The 17,532-nt window shown below is 44.9% G+C and overlaps 1 protein-coding gene across 5 annotated transcripts in view; it reads left to right on the top strand.

Moving 5' to 3' along the window:
• Positions 1-17,532, top strand: part of Nav1 (neuron navigator 1) — a 240,125-nt gene that overhangs the window by 192,297 nt on the left and 30,296 nt on the right. For 2 of the 5 annotated variants that reach the window (XM_074048652.1, XM_074048656.1), the window contains 10 exons: positions 7,100-7,238; positions 7,683-7,980; positions 9,010-9,703; positions 10,126-10,569; positions 11,157-11,198; positions 11,911-12,059; positions 13,912-14,082; positions 15,203-15,255; positions 16,062-16,085; positions 16,190-16,267. In XM_074048652.1, coding sequence (XP_073904753.1) covers positions 7,100-7,238; positions 7,683-7,980; positions 9,010-9,703; positions 10,126-10,569; positions 11,157-11,198; positions 11,911-12,059; positions 13,912-14,082; positions 15,203-15,255; positions 16,062-16,085; positions 16,190-16,267 — 2,092 coding nt within the window. The remainder of the gene's footprint in view (positions 1-7,099; positions 7,239-7,682; positions 7,981-9,009; positions 9,704-10,125; positions 10,570-11,156; positions 11,199-11,910; positions 12,060-13,911; positions 14,083-15,202; positions 15,256-16,061; positions 16,086-16,189; positions 16,268-17,532) is intronic. The other 3 variants (XM_074048654.1, XM_074048653.1, XM_074048655.1) reach the window with 3 other exon arrangements.

The following is a 17,532-nucleotide window of genomic DNA, read 5'->3' as shown; positions in this document are numbered from 1 at the left end:
GGGCAGAAAGCAGAGAAAGATAAATCCCTCTCTACCCAACATACTGACTTCACAGACTACACAGAAACAGCAAAGCACAGTGAACTCTGAGAGCCAGGCATGAGAGTAGGAAAGACCCCTCTAAAGCACAAGCACCCTTCACTGAGCACAGAAGTGACCCAGGAGCAAAGAGAACACTCACAGCAGAACAAAAGCTGATGGCTGCATTGTATGGCACATAGGGAGATCACTGGAGTCTATAGCCATACCACTTTGAACACACCTGATCTCACATGATCTCAGAAGCTAAGAAGGTTCGGGTCTGGTTAGCACTTGGATGGCAGAAAGATCTTTGGAGTCTCCCTACGATCAGACTCAAATCCTACTGAAAGGACAGTCCTGGTCCTGTCTTAAAACATTTGAAACCAGTAGAGAACTACAACAAAGCCCAGAAATAGCTCTACTGCAGGTTAGATGGGCTCAGCTCTCAATCCTAGCACCCCAAAAGAGGAAAGGGCAGACATGTCCTTTTCTAGGTATACATATTGCCATGTAATAAAAAGTTACATGATTCAGGAAGAAACAGAAACATATGACAGAGGGGGAAAACAGTCAATAGAAGCAGATCTACAGATGGTCCAGATGTTAGAATTAGTGGACGGGTTGTAAAGTACTTTTTATAAATGTGCTGAAGGACCTAGTAGAAAAGACAAATTCTATTCTTGAGTACATAAGGAATTTCAACAGCGAACTGAAAGTTCTAAAAAAGAATGTTTATAAATTCCCTCCTGGAGCAAGGATTATTTAGAAACAAATTACTTGTCATTCTTGGAAAATATGTAAGTAGTAGCTCTGAAGTCATCACCCCTTCCCTGAGGTCATGCATTTCTCCTTTCATGTAAGGCAGGAGTTTCAGTACACTACATACAAGATACCATATGAGGGATACAAAGATGCATGAGATTCAATCCTAGTCCTAAAAGAAATTTAGTCCAGTGAAGTATGAACATCACCATTTCAAGGCAGAATGCTTTGATAGAGATATGGACAAATCCATAGAAACACACAAGAGAGTGAGATTTCTTCTGGCAAGGAAGACTGTAGAAGGCTTAGTATTTGATCTGAGCCTTAAGGAAAGGCAAAATGCCTATGTGAGCTTATGTCCTGGGGTGATACCAGGACTCCAGAATCTTCAGCAGCACACAGACTATTGCACAGTGGTGACAAGGCTGACTCCCCCTATGGGACTATGTTTCCGAAAGATTAGGTGACTGAGCTGGTCACCTAACAGGAATCCTAGGGGACATGGGAAATGGGATGGGAATGGAGAAAGGAAGATAAGCAAGACAAATGGATAAGTACCTTTGGGCTATAAACTCATTCTAAACAGCCTTTCATTTTTTAGTGCACCTGACACTGCATTATAAATATTAGAAGCTCATTGAATGTTTGCCCAATTATAGAATTTAACTGTAGGCAGAGTTAATAGGACTTAAAACCAGGTAGTCTAGCTCCAATTCCTGTGCTTTTAATCCCTACACTATAGTCATGATGGCTCATAGGTATCTTGACTGGTGAGCTGTAGAATTTTGATTTTATTGTACCAACAATGAGGAACTAATGAAAGTTTTTAAGTGCTGTACTTTGGGGGTGATTAGGGCTTCTGATAATGTCAGAGGAAGGGAAAATCAAGAGTGGGACCAATAAGAAGACTTGCACAGTGCTTTGTGTGAGAGGATAAGGCTCTGAACCAGAGCAAAGACAAGGGAAATGTAAGTGAAGAGACAGATTTGAGAGGCAAGTGGTAAAACAACCAGTGAGAATTGTTGATGAGAAGGGTGAAGAAAAAGAAGTTGAAGATATACCTAAGTTTTGGATAAAGCAATGGGGAAAATGGATGCTTTTGGTGGAAATGGGCAATGAGAAATCTAATTTTGAAGGATGACTGGGGGATATGAGAACAATAAATGAGAAAATAAGTCCAGTATCCTGTGGAGAAAATTCTTTAATTTACCTGTGTAACCTGTTCCAGCACCCTAGAAATCTCTACTGATAAAGAGTCTTCATTTTCATCGTCCTGTTTGTATCTAACCTAATCTCTCACATTTATTCAGACCCATTTCCTGTTCTATTCTGAGTGTAGATAAAAATGATAAAGTGTTATTGTCTTATAGGAACTCTTCCACAATGAAAATTTTTATACCGTTTCTCTTATACATCAGTTGTCTGTTGGTGATTGAATTTATGAAGAGATTAGATTATCAAAGTTTATTTAGGTCTCTGAATTCTTGGCTATTTTCATGTTGTAGTGGATTTAGGCCTAGCTTGCTGCTGCCCCATTCGCTAGTCTCCACCTGAGAGCTAGGTGAGAAATAAATTTAAAGAGAAATAGGAGGAATATAGCAAACTCCAGCTTGGAAAGAGTGCCATAACAACAGATGCAGTAGACATCCATTACTATGAGATCTGTCCCTCTCTTTAGTTCTTTTTTGTGCCATATTTAAGCTGCCCTTCTTTCTCCGTGCTCTCCTGATGGCAAGACATTTACTCTATAGTACTCATTCATTAGCTGATAAACTGTGCAAACCCTTCTAAAGACTTTCTGTTCTTATACCTTAAGTGGTTGTGTGTTTCAGGATAGACAAATGTCCATCCAGCTTCTTTTCTCCCACACACTTGGTTCTACAAAAGAAAAAAAATCATCTAGATGATTCCTTCTGCCTCATGATTTGATAATGGAACTCAAGTTTTATGTCTCTCACTCCATTTGATGACTACCCTCCAGGCTATCTTATCCAGAAGAACAAGCTCTGTCAAATATCATTTAAGGACATTTTGCTGCTTATAAATTAATTAATTTGATAGATTTTACAACTACCATAAGAATAAAATGATAAAGATTTCTTCAGTCATAAAATCACAAAGACAATAAGGGAAGTGGTCCAGTGTGGTGGTACATGTCTGTAATTCCAGAACTCAGGAGGCCAAGGCAGGGAGATCATGAATTCAAGGCCAGTCTGAGCTTTATAGATAAACCTTGTCTAAAAAAAAAGATTATGAGAAGAAAGAGATGATAGCGATAAGATTTTGAAGTCCTGCAAATCAGAATGGCAAGTGTGGATCATCTATCCACCTTAAAAACTAAATCCTAAGCCAGCAGTGGGTAGCTGGCAGCAATTCTATTTGAACCCTAAAACCCTCGAAAAGTTTGATAGTTGGTGGTATCAGGTACCATTAGTGAAAGTAAAAGTAAAATAAGAGGACCAGCTGAAAGTTTCTGTAAGAAACTTCTACACTCTCCTCTAACTGCTCCCAGAAAGGTAACTGCCTTTTCCCCCCTCAGCAGAAGACTTAATTACTTACTCTCTGGAGGGAATAAACAGGTGGTCTCTGGACTGTTGGGCTCCTAGATTCTTGACACAAGTGAGGGCCTCAAGTCTGAACTAAAAACAAAGGGAATAAGTGAAACTTTGCATATTGAATGTTGAAACCTCCAGGTTCCTTCTCTAACTCAGGTCTCAGAACACTTATCTTGTACCTTTCGGGCTGGAGTTTTGAAGACTCATCCATAGTAAATCTGAGAAAAACACTGAAATGAATCAGTCCAGTCATACCTCCCTATCCTGAAGCCCTAGTTGGCAAGTTCTACCCCATATGCCAGAGCTCCAAGTAACACAGTATCCCAGTCTTATATACGAGCAAACAGCCAAGCATTGTCAGACAGACTAGAAAGTCAAAATGCAAAATTCTCATCAGTCCAAACAGAGCAAGTTGGAACCAGAAACTATGCAAAGAGATTGTAAACCTGCCTTTCTGAAAGAATGAATGAATGAATGAGTGACTCAGTTGAGAGAAGGTATTGTATCCTTAAAAGAAAGAATGATATATGATTTAAAAAGAACCCTTGAAGCCACCTGTAATCCCAGCACTTGGGGGACTGGGGCAGGTGGATTGACAGTTTGAGGCCAGCCAGGGCTACATAGTGAGACCCTGTCTCAAAAAAGAAAACACACAACAAACAGAAAAAGAACCCTTGGAAATTAAACATATTATAGCAAAAATGAAAAACTTAACAGAGGGTATGGAAAATAAAATGTATGTCACTGCCCAAAAAATAGATATTGGGGGAAAAAAAGTCTATGGGAAATGAGAGAAAAGTAAAAAATAAAACAAACAAACAAACAAACAAAAATCCTCAGGGTACAGCCTAAAAATTTTTCATTTGAATAATAGTCTAGAAGAGAGAACCAAAAACATGAAGAGAAGAAAATCATCAAAACAATTGAGAAATGCCAGGTGTGGTTGTGCATGCCTGTAATCTTGGCACTCAGAAGGCTGAAGTAGGAGGATCTCCAGTTTGAGGCCTTTTTTCTTAAACCCAGGCATGAGCATCAAATGCTTGTAATTGCAGCTACTCTGAAGGTGAGGCAGGAGGATGGAGAGTTCCAGGGTAGTTGGGTAGTTGGGGGTGTGGCTCAAGTGGTAGTGCACTTTGGGAGAGAGAGAGAGAGAAATCAAAAGGTCCAGTAGGGTAGCAACTGAAGGCACATCATTAGTGATATTTTGGAACACCAAGAAGATGCTAAAAGTTGCAGAGAGGAAACTAAGAAACAGGTCACATTAAGGATGAGGAATTATGATGGCAACAATAGAAGCTAGACAATGGAACAATGTCTTCAGATTCTGAAAGATTATTTTATCTTATAGTTCTATGATTAGCAAAATCCCACAAGTAAAGATAGAATAAGGATTTTGTGATATGTAAGATCTGGTACAATGTACTTCCAAGTGTCCTTTTCCAGGAACCCAGCATAAGAGGTGCCTCACTAAATGAAGGCAGTATACCAACAAAGAGGAAGGCTAGTCCAATTTAAGCTAGGTGGAGAATCTGCAGGTAGAAACGTGGGCCCCACCATGTCCACTACTCAGCAGACCTAGAGCTCAAACAACTAGAAGACGGAGATAGGCACAGGAGATTTTGTGTGTGTAAGCATAGGGCATTTTTGAAGGAAGCTCAAGAAACTGTTAACAGTGGTTACCTTGCAAATAAAAATGGCAGAGCAGAAAAGGGACAATTTTTTCCAATTATATTCTTAGGTAATATTTGCATCTTCACCATAGCATATATAACTTTTCTGTCTTTTTTTAAGGAAAGGAAATATGCCTCAGTAGAAATGCTTAATCCTTAGGGAATGACAACAGAATTTTCCTTCTGTTCAGAACCTGGGAAGGAATTTTGCTAGGAAATCTTTAAATCCTCTAGCCAACCTTCCCCGGTAATTGTAGGCTTGTACTTTCTCCTGTAGCAAAGAGCTTGGAGGAGTGTCTTTTAGGGAAGGAGGGCCTGAGCTCCCAGAAAATAAGCTCTCGCTGCCTTTCAGCAGTGGCCTTGCCATAATGTAGGGCAAAGGAAGTTTCATTTTGGATGTCTGGGCTGCAGCAGTCCTTGTTTTGCAAGAGCTTTCTCATACGAGCATTCTCTTTTCCAGGGTCTTGATTACCGATAATTAATCTCAGATGAAAGATTCAGCACTACAGGCTTCCTCTGTCTTTGACCTAAGAGAACATGCTGTGAATAGTTTGTTTGTTTGCTTGCCAGAGATCTTATCTTGAGCCATCTGAGCTGATGGGATCATAAAATCAACATTGATCTTTCCTCAGTATCCCTTTTTCTGCAAAATGGGGGATTCCCAGACAAAAGGGAGATTTAACCTATGTCATTGGGGGAGGTTGGTTGTCATTTAGTAATGGCTATATTTAATAGTAATAAAATCTAAATAACTTTTTAGTGTGTCCTAATCCCCCTGCTTTCTTTGCTCTTTCTCAATGTATTTGGATAAATCACTATGGAGCAATCGAGCCAAATGTCCAAACCACCCACTTTCCTATTCCCAGCACATGAATTAGAGGGAGGCCAGCTGAAATCTGGGCCAGGCTCTTAGATGACTTGTATGTCTGATTTTTGTTCCACAATCTGAAACTCAAAATAAATCAAAAAGGAGCAATTTTCCAAATACCAGCTAATTCAAAAAAAAATCTCCAGCTCTTTTTAGTCTTTGCATACACGCAAAGCTAATAAACAAAACCTACTCTGAATACAGGACTTCGAAATTAATTCCTATAAGCACAAACCATAGTCATGTGCAGTAGGCTTTTGGAACTCCTGAGTTCAGTTTTAGGTTCTAAACCTGGAGTAAAGGCTGGAGAAAGGGAAGGACTTGAAAGCAAGGTTCTGAGAGACAGAATTTGGGCTTAGAAAATAGTGTGATCAAAAAGAAATGTGTGAACAGCAAACAAGGATAGAACAAGGAGGTGGTGTGTGTGACAGGAGGCAGTTTGATTGAGATGTTAAGAACAGACTTTCTGACAGTAAAGACTGAACACTGAGAAAAGGTTATAAAGCTCAAGTTCAAAGATAATGGAAACTGTAAATAAGTTCATTTTGTACATGGGCCAGGGTCCTTGGAGTACAGATGTTTACAGATTCAGATGTTGAACCATAAATCTCATACTCTAAGAAATTGGCAGGGAAATGAAACCATTCATCAGGAACCTGGCATCTCTGCCCAGCCATGGCACCTTACGTTTGGTTCATTCACCAGAAAAGCAACGCATGCTGTTTAGAAACAGCACCTGGCCCCAGCATGGAGGACTGTAAAAGGTGGGGAACAGGGCTGAGGGTTCTAGAACAGAGAAATCTTTTTCAGGTTCTTGTTACCAGGTCTACAAAATTTTTAGGAAGAGGTTGGGGGAACACCTGGAGAACACATCTAAAAATGAACAGAGGTAATTATAAGAATGGAGGCTCTTTATAGGAAGAGGAAATTGGTTTGTATAATTAAATGTATCCCAAAATTACCATGTCTTTATCATATACATTCCTGTAAAGGAAAAATAACATCTTCTCTTGCCAGATACACACAGAGTCTTTTCTATTTATAAAAGAACATCATCAATTACAAGGACTGCCATCACACTAAATGACTGGCAAACCCAGGACAAATCCTAAGCTTTCTTCTTCTGGAAGAATGGTTCTGTGCCACCCTTCTATCAGTATGGAAGACTGTTTTCTCACCTCATCTTCTGTTTTAACTGCTAACCTTTCTCTGTTGTCCTGCAGTTGGGATGAAAGCAGCTCCATCAGTAGTGGGCTCAGTGATGCCTCAGACAACCTCAGCTCAGAAGAGTTCAATGCCAGCTCCTCGCTCAACTCCCTCCCAACCACTCCCACTGCTTCTCGCAGGAACTCTACAATAGTGGTACGTGAGTGTGCAGACACCAAGGCCACCACGTCAAGATGAGCCACAAGAGAAATAACTGGGTGATGCCTGTGTGTGCACTTGCACATACACACCCATTCCATGGAATTGCTTCTCATAGGCTTTTGGCCAAGCAGTCACCAACATAGTACATGTTGTCATGGAGTCTATATTTTGTGGTCACATCTATCTGAAGAGATACATGTAAGAACTATTCCAACTGAGAGAGAGAGAGAGAGATTGAGAGAGAGAGAGGGAGAGAGAAACCCAGAGAAAAAGAAAGAGCTTCTCTTGGGAACCCTAGGGTTGTAGATACAAACCTGGGTTGACTTGCTACTCTGGGACAATCAGGACCACCTACTCAGAAAATATATGCCCTCACCTGGCCATTTCTCCATCCCCATGTGAGTATCTCACTCTGCCTTTTGCTCTTCTTCTCTTTAGCTGCGCACAGACTCAGAGAAGCGCTCTCTGGCAGAAAGTGGGCTGAGCTGGTTTAGTGAATCAGAGGAGAAAACCCCCAAAAAACTGGAGTACGACAGTGGTAGCCTGAAGATGGAGCCTGGGACTTCTAAGTGGCGAAGAGAGAGGCCTGAGAGCTGTGATGAGTCATCCAAGAGTGGAGAATTGAAAAAGCCCATCAGCCTAGGACACCCAGGGTCCCTGAAGAAGGGCAAGACCCCACCGGTGGCTGTCACTTCCCCCATCACTCATACAGCCCAGAGTGCCCTCAAAGTAGCAGGTGAGCCTCAAATAAAGGGATGAGGGCAAAGGCCTATTTCTTTGGTTGTTCTTCTTAATGGTCATTAACCCATAGAATAATAAACATTTGTATATTGCTTTTTTATCTGATCTTTAGGACAGTCCTCTAAGTTAGGAAAGATGGGTATTAGTATCTCCATTTTTCAAATGTGGGAACAAACTCATAGAGGTTAAGTGACTGGGATAACATCACACAGCTGATATGAGGTAGAAGAGGGCTGGGTGCAGTGGCTCAAGCCAGTAATCCTAGTTCCTTAAGAGGTGGAGATCAGGTGGAGGATCACTGTTTGAGGCCAGCCCAGGGAAGGTTTGCAAGACCCCACCTCAACCAATGGTTGGGCACAGGTGGTGAACACCTGCCATCCCAGCTACATGTGCAAGCAAAAATAAGAGGATCGCGGTCCAGTTTGGCCCAGGCATAGAGTGAGACCCTGTCTCAAAAATAACCAATAGAAAAAGGGTTAGCAGAGTGGCTCAAGTGGTAGAGTGCCTGTCTAGCAAGTGCAAGAAGGTCTTGAGTCCAAACCCTAATATTGAAAAAAAAAAAAGGGGGGGTGGGGGAAGAGAGTATGTTCTGGTCAAAGACTAGTTTCGACTTCCCTTCAAACACTTCTTTATTGGGTTCTTTCTTTCCTCTCCCAAGACATCTATTCTGTGTACTTATCTTCATAAGATGCTTGACCTCAAGAGAATTATAGTGCTCCCAGAGTTGGCCCCTTGGTCACTTTTAGCCTCAATCAGTATTTCCCCCTGTCTCTAATTACTAATAGATACTGCCTTACTCATTCCCCTCCTTGACCAGTTATTACACCTACTTCCTTCTTGATCATCTTTGTGGTTGCCACTGCCATTTTAACCAAACCGAACCCTTCTCCTCCAGGAGCAAAAAAAAAAAGTCTACCCCCCCTCACTTTGACAGTGTTCTCTTCTCCTCCAGAGAGGAAGAAAAAGATTTCTAAGGTGTTGGTCAGTGTCAGCTCTTCTTATCTCATTTCCTGCCCTCCTGTAGGAAAACCTGAAGGCAAAGCTACAGACAAAGGTAAGCTGGCAGTGAAGAACACTGGGTTACAGCGCTCCTCTTCTGATGCCGGCCGGGATCGCCTGAGTGATGCTAAGAAGCCCCCATCGGGCATCGCTCGCCCCTCCACTTCAGGATCCTTTGGCTACAAGAAGCCTCCTCCTGCCACAGGCACAGCCACTGTCATGCAGACTGGTGGCTCAGCCACTCTCAGCAAGATCCAGAAGTCCTCAGGCATCCCTGTCAAGCCAGTAAATGGACGCAAGACTAGTTTAGATGTGTCCAATAGTGCAGAGCCCGGATTCCTGGCTCCTGGAGCCCGTTCCAACATCCAGTATCGCAGCCTGCCCAGGCCAGCCAAGTCCAGTTCTATGAGCGTGACCGGTGGGCGGGGTGGACCTCGCCCTGTTAGCAGCAGCATTGACCCCAGTCTCCTCAGCACCAAGCAGGGAGGCCTTACACCCTCCAGACTGAAGGAGCCTTCCAAGGTTGCCAGTGGGCGAACCACTCCAGCTCCTGTCAATCAAACAGACCGGGAAAAGGAAAAGGCCAAAGCCAAAGCAGTGGCCTTGGACTCAGACAACATCTCCTTAAAGAGCATTGGCTCCCCAGAAAGCACTCCCAAGAACCAAGCAAGCCACACCCCTGCCACCAAATTAGCAGAGCTGCCACCAACCCCTCTCAGGTACTCTAACTGGACAGTCCTCTTTGTCTATTTTGTCATTCTTTTGCATATCCCCCCTTCCCTTAAACTAGGTGTGGCATGGCCTATCCACTGTTGCCTCTAGGCCTTTTAGTGGATCTTTCCCGTCCCCTGTCCTGTATGCCAAGTCTCTTCTCCCCCTTTCAAAACTATATTCAAAACTCATTTTGTTTATATTCCCTGTCAATACTTGATCCATCATTAGCACTTGTATGGATGGTTTTACCATATTTACTTACACATGTATATGTATCATCTCCCTTATTAAGACTGAAGGTGTTCTAAGCCAGATATCAGATCTCCTCCCTACTGATTTCTCAGCAGCATTAGTTCAAGCCTCTGTACTTAGCAAACGCCAGAAGACAAGGAGACTAAATATTTTATTTTACCTTTACTTCTCTCAGGGCCACAGCTAAGAGCTTTGTGAAGCCACCCTCACTAGCCAATCTAGACAAGGTCAACTCCAACAGTCTGGATCTACCATCATCCAGTGACACTCATGCCTCAAAGGTCCCAGATCTGCATGCTACAAGCTCAGCAACTGGGGGCCCCCTCCCGTCTTGCTTCACTCCCAGTCCAGCTCCCATCCTCAATATTAACTCAGCCAGCTTCTCCCAGGGCCTGGAGCTAATGAGTGGCTTCAGTGTCCCAAAGGAGACCCGCATGTACCCCAAACTCTCAAGCCTGCACAGGAGCATGGAGTCCCTTCAGATGCCCATGAGCCTGCCCAATGTCTTCTCCAGCAGTTCTCCCATCCCCACCCCCCCTGCTGCCCCTGCTGCCCCCTCAGAAGAAGAGACAGAAGAGCTGACCTGGAGTGGAAGCCCCAGGACTGGACAATTGGACAGGTAGGTGGGTGCAGACAGAGCTGAACTTGAACCTGAGACTATGTCCATATCTTTGGCTTGTTTGGCCATTAGCAATAGTGTCCTATATTTGATTGCTACTTTGTGACTTTTAAATTTTTTCCCATATTTTAAGTAAGCTCATTTGTTTCACAACAACTCCATGAGACAGGTTGGGTGGTTTTGTTTTCCTCTCATATATGGAAACCAGTGCATAAAAAATCAAGTGACTTCTCTAAGAACTCATAATTCATTTTACCTATCACCCAAAGCTTTTGCTTCTTGGTCCAAAATAATTTTTATTTTATCATGTTCTTGTCTTTACCTACTATAATCTGATCTTTTAAATAGCTAACTACATCTTAACTCCTAACTTGAGAAAAACATTTAACATTTCAGATAAATTCCCCAAGTGTAAGCTACAACCTTAGTTGTGACAGTCTTCCTATTTTGTTTATAGAGATAAAGGATCTCATAGTTTAATGTCCTAAGTCCAGAGTCTGCATTCTTCAAGACTATGGTCCCAAACTCTAGTTTCTAAGATAGATCCACATCTCTCTCTCCTCTCTCTCTTTCTTTTGTCTCCTCAGTAATCAGCGGGATCGGAACACCCTTCCCAAGAAAGGGCTCAGGTAACCCTTAAGTGTGTTTTTTCTTTCCTCTACCTGGGGCTCCTGGTCTGTATGAAAATTCCCAACCCATCCATCCCAAACCTCATGCATGAATTGATTGAGTGGCCAGTGGCCCTTTTATCTGAGAGTCCTGCCCAAGTGTAACATCCTTTGAGTCAGCTTTTCCAGCAAGTGGATTTCTTTGGTGACAGGTGAGAAACGAGTTTGCACATGGGAATCAGATGCTTACCTGTACCAGCCTGTGCTATCCGCATCCTGGCTGAACTTCCTCTGTGTAATTTTCCTCCTTTACAGTGTGCTTCTGGGGCCACTCAGATGGGCAAGGGATAGGACATTCCAGGTTCCTCCATTGTTAAGACAGCACTAAGTTGTTCAGTTGGGTGGAGACTGCTGTGGTCTGAAAACCCACACATGGAGTCATTAAGGTCTGTCCTGAATCTTGGGGAAGAGGTTCTAAGGCCTCCTTCATCCTTTCTGCTCCTGCCCTCAAGGAGCTCTCATGACAGTACTTGCTGGTCCTTCAGCATAGTCTAAAAGGTCTGGGGGTGGATACTGAGTCACCATCTCCTGATCCTACCCTGACTGTAGCCCCTTTTCCTTGTCCCCCTTTCAGAATCTCCTACTCCAACCTAGCTCAGACATTCCCACACACGACCAAGCCTCTGTGTCATCTCATAGTGGCCCAGACTGAGTTCTTCCGCTGTCTCTACAGGTACCAGCTTCAGCCCCAGGAGGAGATCAAGGAGAGACGGCACTCCCACACCATCGGTGGGCTGCCAGAATCAGACGACCAGGCAGAGCTGCCCTCCCCCCCTGCACTGTCCATGTCTTTGAGCGCAAAGGGCCAGCTTACCAACATAGGTCAGTGTTTCTGATCACTCTGTGGCATGGGAGGAAGCAGGGGTTATGATGCAGGGTGAAGCAACGCAGCTGGGCTTGGAGTTTCATTTGGTATTTGACTCACACTCTGTATTGGGTTGTTTCATGGTGCCTCAGTTTATCCACCCAAACTAGGATTGAGGCAAAGTGTCCCAAGGTCTAAAATGAAAATTGCTCTTGGACACATGTTGTAGGGTCCTTACAGTATCAGAGTCTGAATGATGGCATGAAAAGGCCATAAACTGAAGCCCAGAGATTAAACCAGTACAGTGACCAGGCACACTGAGCTGCCAAAAAGGAGCCACCATGCCCAGCACTGGGGGACCAGCCGGTAAGGACAATCCTAACGGATCAGACTGGTAGAGAACAAGCAAGGAAAGGTTGTTGACTGAGAAGGGTGGACCTGTCTCTACATCCAGAAAAGTCCAGATCCCCACAAATGCTCTGGGTGAGCCAGGGCCATCCTGTCCCTAAAGGCAGAGGTGACTAAGACATGTCCTGGTCACACCCTCTGTAAAGCCTGGGAAGGAGGGAAAGCTGACAAAGAAGGAAGTGGCTCAATGACTCAGAGACAGGGAGGGGAAGAAGCCTCGGGTGAAGGGCCTGGCTGAACAGACCCACACCAACCCTGGTTTGGGGAAGCACTGTGCCAAGATTGGCCTAATAAGAACCGCTTTAGCACAGGACCTGGGATAGGCCTGTTGTTTGTTTCCTGTTTCTCTCTAAATCTGTCTCTTTTTTCCAACTGAGTGAAAGATAGCAGTAAATGTAGGACAAGGACCTATGACATGCCTGTGTAGTGACTGTGGGAATTTGAGGAAAGACTAGGAATCAGGGTCATTTGTGCTTTAAGGCAGGGTCATCTGGCCTCTAAAGCCTATTGAATTTAGGATGGGGCCAACTTGTTTTCCATCTCCAATGAGGACCAAACAAGAAAGGCATTTGTGCTGCAGGAGGGACTGGGCTATACGATAATCAACTTATGGATTGAGGCAGAGGTATGAAATCTTTTGCACAGGTCTTTGCAGACAGGTTAGATATGCACATCCACATGCCTGTGTGGAGGCAAAAGAATCAACAGGGGAACTTCATGAGGGCATGAGCCCTGAAAGGCTGTCATCCCAGCAAGGGGCAAAAGGGAAGGGTTTTGTAGGTTGGTAAATCAGCAGAGCCCAGCTCCAAAGCAGATTCCATAGCCTAACCTGACACTTTTTATTGCTCAGGTGGTCTGACTTTCAAGCCAGGGAAATGCTAGGTAGAGAGGGACATATTTCTTGATGCTTTAGAGCTGACCTAAAGTGACCTAGAGTGACACAGCTTTGCAGAAGAACTGACTCCTTCCCATAGTGCTGTGCCCTTTGGATCCCATGGCCTAGCCTCCTTCTCTGTTGGTTTGTTTTCATCATTCAGACCTGAGTCTTGGTCTGAATTCTCAATCTTCCCAAGCTGCCTATTGTGTTTTAGAGAACCACAACATCCCAAACTCATCCCAGGCACATCGTAGTGATGTGAAGGTTTCGGAAAAGCTGCCAGGCCCCCAGCCTAACCTTCAAAAGCTACACCTCTGAGGCAGGCAGGGTGGAGGGAAGGCCCTTATTCCAGACAGCAGGGTCCTTCCCCACTAGGGCTTGACATCCCCAAGAGCGACCCCGCTCCTAACTGCCAGCTGCTTGCACACTCCCACCACCCCACCTGTCCCTTCCTCTCCCACCCTCTTCCTATCGCCTCCCACGCTCCTGGTACTCCATCCCCCAAAGGACCAGTGAGCTGATGACCCTGCCTCTTCTCCTACCTCCCCCTCCTTCTCCTGTCCCCCTTCCCTCTGTCCTTCCAGTGAGTCCCACTGCGGCCACCACGCCAAGAATCACCCGCTCCAACAGCATCCCCACCCACGAGGCGGCCTTCGAGCTGTACAGCGGCTCCCAAACGGGGAGCACCCTGTCCCTGGCTGAGAGACCCAAGGGAATGATACGGTCAGGATCCTTCCGAGACCCCACGGACGATGGTGAGACTTCATGCCAGCGCGGCTCACGCTCATTCCAGCTCTGCTGGGCCCCTCCCCCACCACCCCACCACTGCCACCACCACACACACACACATGATTCACAAGACATTGACTCGACTCGGGCCATTTCAGCTCGCTCTTCCCATACCTTTGAAGGGTCTGGGGGCCCAGAAACCTTGGGTGGCACCATCTAGCACTGGCGTTTGGGATGGAGCATCTCTCATGGGGGCTGGGGAGGGAAGCTGAGATTGGAAGGGTTCAGCAGTACTCCTCTGGATGCTCTGAAAACCAGAACTTTTGTCCTCATTCTAGCCATAGCCTTTCCTGCCCAAAGTCTCTCAGAGTGTTAAAAAAGATGCAGGGACATCATGCTGGCTCTTCAGTCCTTACAAGGAACTAGGCATCTCGTTCCTCTTGCCAGAATGTTTCAAAGATTAGCTTCTGGGAGGGCCATCTAAATAGTGATGGTGATCTGGGTGTTCATGTTGGTGGAGACTGGAAGATCAGGCCATGGGGTCCAGTAGGCTTCCTGTTACTGTTCTCAGGATGCTCATTTTAGAAAGCATTAATTGCAGACATGCTTTAGTTCTTGCTATAGGCGCTATTGAATAATCAGAACATGTTTTCCCCCATTTAAATACTTTTTTTTATCTCAACGGTCCCCAGGCTCCCCGGCAAGCCCCCCAGTGTTGAGCAGAGGAGGCATAGACAGCACTGGAGTATTGTTCTGAGCAACTCTAATGAGAAACTCCCCCCCTCTGCAGCTAAAAGTACTTTCCTGACTGGGAAGACGAAATGGCAACTATCCATGAAAATTTCCTTTCCCTCTCCCTGGACCCCTGCGCCCCTCGGAGCAGCCTGAGCAAGGGACCACCTGGATCCAGACCTGGGCTGCCAGATTATGTAGATGACAAGGGAGGCTGTCTCTACTCGGAACCATCTTCTTGGACACTTGCTGCTTTGGGCTGTTGGGATACCAGTTGGGTGCCCTGTGTCACTCTTTCTGTTTACTCCAGATGCCCTCCAGAATCAGAACACGAGCTCCTGTCTTAGGGATCTTCCCAGGAAGCCTTGGACTCTGGACCTCCTTCTAACACCCTGTGTTTCTCTTCTCTTTCAGTTCATGGTTCGGTGCTGTCCCTGGCCTCCAGTGCCTCCTCCACTTACTCCTCAGTAAGAACATGAACTCCCCTTCCTCCCTCATTTCCAAAAACCTACCATTCCATTCTCACTCCCTGGGACCTCCTTTGGTTGGGTAACTGGGGGGGTGAGGAGGAGGGCGAGGGAGAGCACTGCCATCTCTACATTACACCCGATAGATCTGGGAAGAGATAGGGAAGGTTCCTAGAGCTTGGAGCATTCATTTAGGTGCCTCACAACCTCAGTGGTCTTTCTGGCCTCACCACTAATTCCTGAGCAACTCTGGTGCTTTTTGTTTCCCTCCTTTGAAAAATGGAGGAGCTCCTCATTACAGAGAACTTATTCTGCCATGCTAAGTGGGAAGCATTTATGGCAAGGTGAGATGGTAGGTTTCTAAGCTTCTAGAATCCCAATAATGTACAGTGTTGACTGAATGTTTATTGCAGGGTACCACATACAGAAGGTGTGGTATCCTTTTAGGTATCCTTTGAGTCTTCAGTTTGCTTTGCCCTCCAATTCTTACCCCTTCAAGTTGCTAGGATTCATTTCAGCCCAACCAGTTTCATTTGCTAGCCTTGTTAGCAGCCAGAAAGTAGACCAGAGATAAGCACCAGAGAAATCTCTTATTTAAACCCTAGTGTAGGTCTGAGCCAAGTCCCATGAAGATCCAGGGAGAGGAAACAGTCTCTCTGCACCTCTGAATCATGCTTTCTTCATCTCTCCCTGCCACTTGGGCCTGCCTTCTTTGCCTCCATAGTAACCACCTGCTCTCTCTCTCTCTCTCTCTCTCTCTCTCTCTCTCTCTCTCTCTCTCTCTCCTTCTGTGCTCCCTTCTTCAGGCTGAGGAGAGGATGCAATCTGAGGTAGGGTGCAAAGCCTTGGTCTCTGCTTGTTAACACCACTGCACCCCATTTTCCTTCCAAGTCTTCTACTTCTGCCACCAGTAATTTGTCTTTTTCTTTCATAGCAAATCCGGAAGCTTCGTAGGGAACTGGAATCATCCCAGGAAAAAGTGGCCACCTTGACATCTCAGCTTTCTGCCAATGTGAGTGCCTGATATAGGGAAAGACCAGGGCCATTATTTTGATCACAGTTAGATAATTTCAGGCAAAAAAGGAAAGTTATCTAACAAAGTGTACCCTGGGCTTAGACTACAAGGGAGTGGGTCTTCTTCACCGCTCTGCAAGGGAGGATTGAGGATTGTCCTTCACCTCCTCTGATCCTTTATAAAGAACTGTGCATGGTAGTGTGTGCCTGTAATCCCAGCACTTGCAAGGTGGAGGCAGGAAGATCTCAAATTTGAGGCCAGCGTAGGCTATATAACAAGACCCTGTCTCAAAAACAAAACAACAACAAAAAAACACACTTTTGCCTGCATCCTAATTAATAGGCATGGGTGAGTTGGTGTCTGGTGGTTTTTGACCTTCCTAGAGAGAGAAAAGATGATTGTCAGTGGTTCCACAGGGATGCAGAAACAACCTTGCCATTGGCCATGGACAAAATAGTTATGGATTATACTTACCAAGCCCTTAGAACCCTTTCCCATTGCCCGAGGGTGTGCTCATGTCTTTGTTCATGCCACATAAGTGGGCAGGCACAGAATAGGTCATTAGAATTCTGTCTAGTGACCGTGGCACACTTAGAAACCTAGCTCTCATTCTGGCTAACTTGGTTTGCAAGTGACCCTACCTAGTATTCTCCCTGGGCAGCTGGCAGAAACAGTGTGAGCTTGCAGTTGGGAGCCAGCATTCTTTGTTTCTGCCCTCAGCCTGCCCTCAGGAGATCCATCTAGGATGAGTTAGTGCCTTTCTTTAAGCCTTAGTTTTTCTGCACTGTGAGATGGGGAGAAATGAAGCCACCTTGTCTTAACTAGGTTGTGGTGGTTTCTCCCTTGTGACTGAGTTGCAAACAGAACCTAAGAGCCATTGTCCTCCAGTGCTGTAAACAACAGCTGAGCCGGATCCACAGGAGCTTGGCAAGTGTGTGCGCAAAAGTAACCATGTTTGCAATTTCCGCAGTAGTTTCTGGTTTTCTCTCTTCCCTTCCTCTCTGGGGAATCCAGCTGTCTGTCCTTGGGAATCAGGTAGAAACTACAAAATCTCTATCAAATTTTGAGTGTTTCCAGTGTATTTCCTCAGCAGCTCCCTCACCACATTGATTATTGTCTATATTCTCTCTTCCCAAACCCCCAAGTCATAAGTTTATTCTTACTGATTTGTTTGAAGCTCATATCAAGTTCTTTTTTCCACTCTTGGAGACCCATAAGAATTGTAACATAAACAAGAATCATATGCCACACCCATCATGGCC

This window comes from Castor canadensis, chromosome 11 (genome assembly GCF_047511655.1).
Source record: "Castor canadensis chromosome 11, mCasCan1.hap1v2, whole genome shotgun sequence".
Lineage (NCBI taxonomy): Eukaryota > Metazoa > Chordata > Mammalia > Rodentia > Castoridae > Castor > Castor canadensis.
Note: the sequence above shows the minus strand (reverse complement) of the source record. Positions and strands in the feature narration are given on the sequence as shown.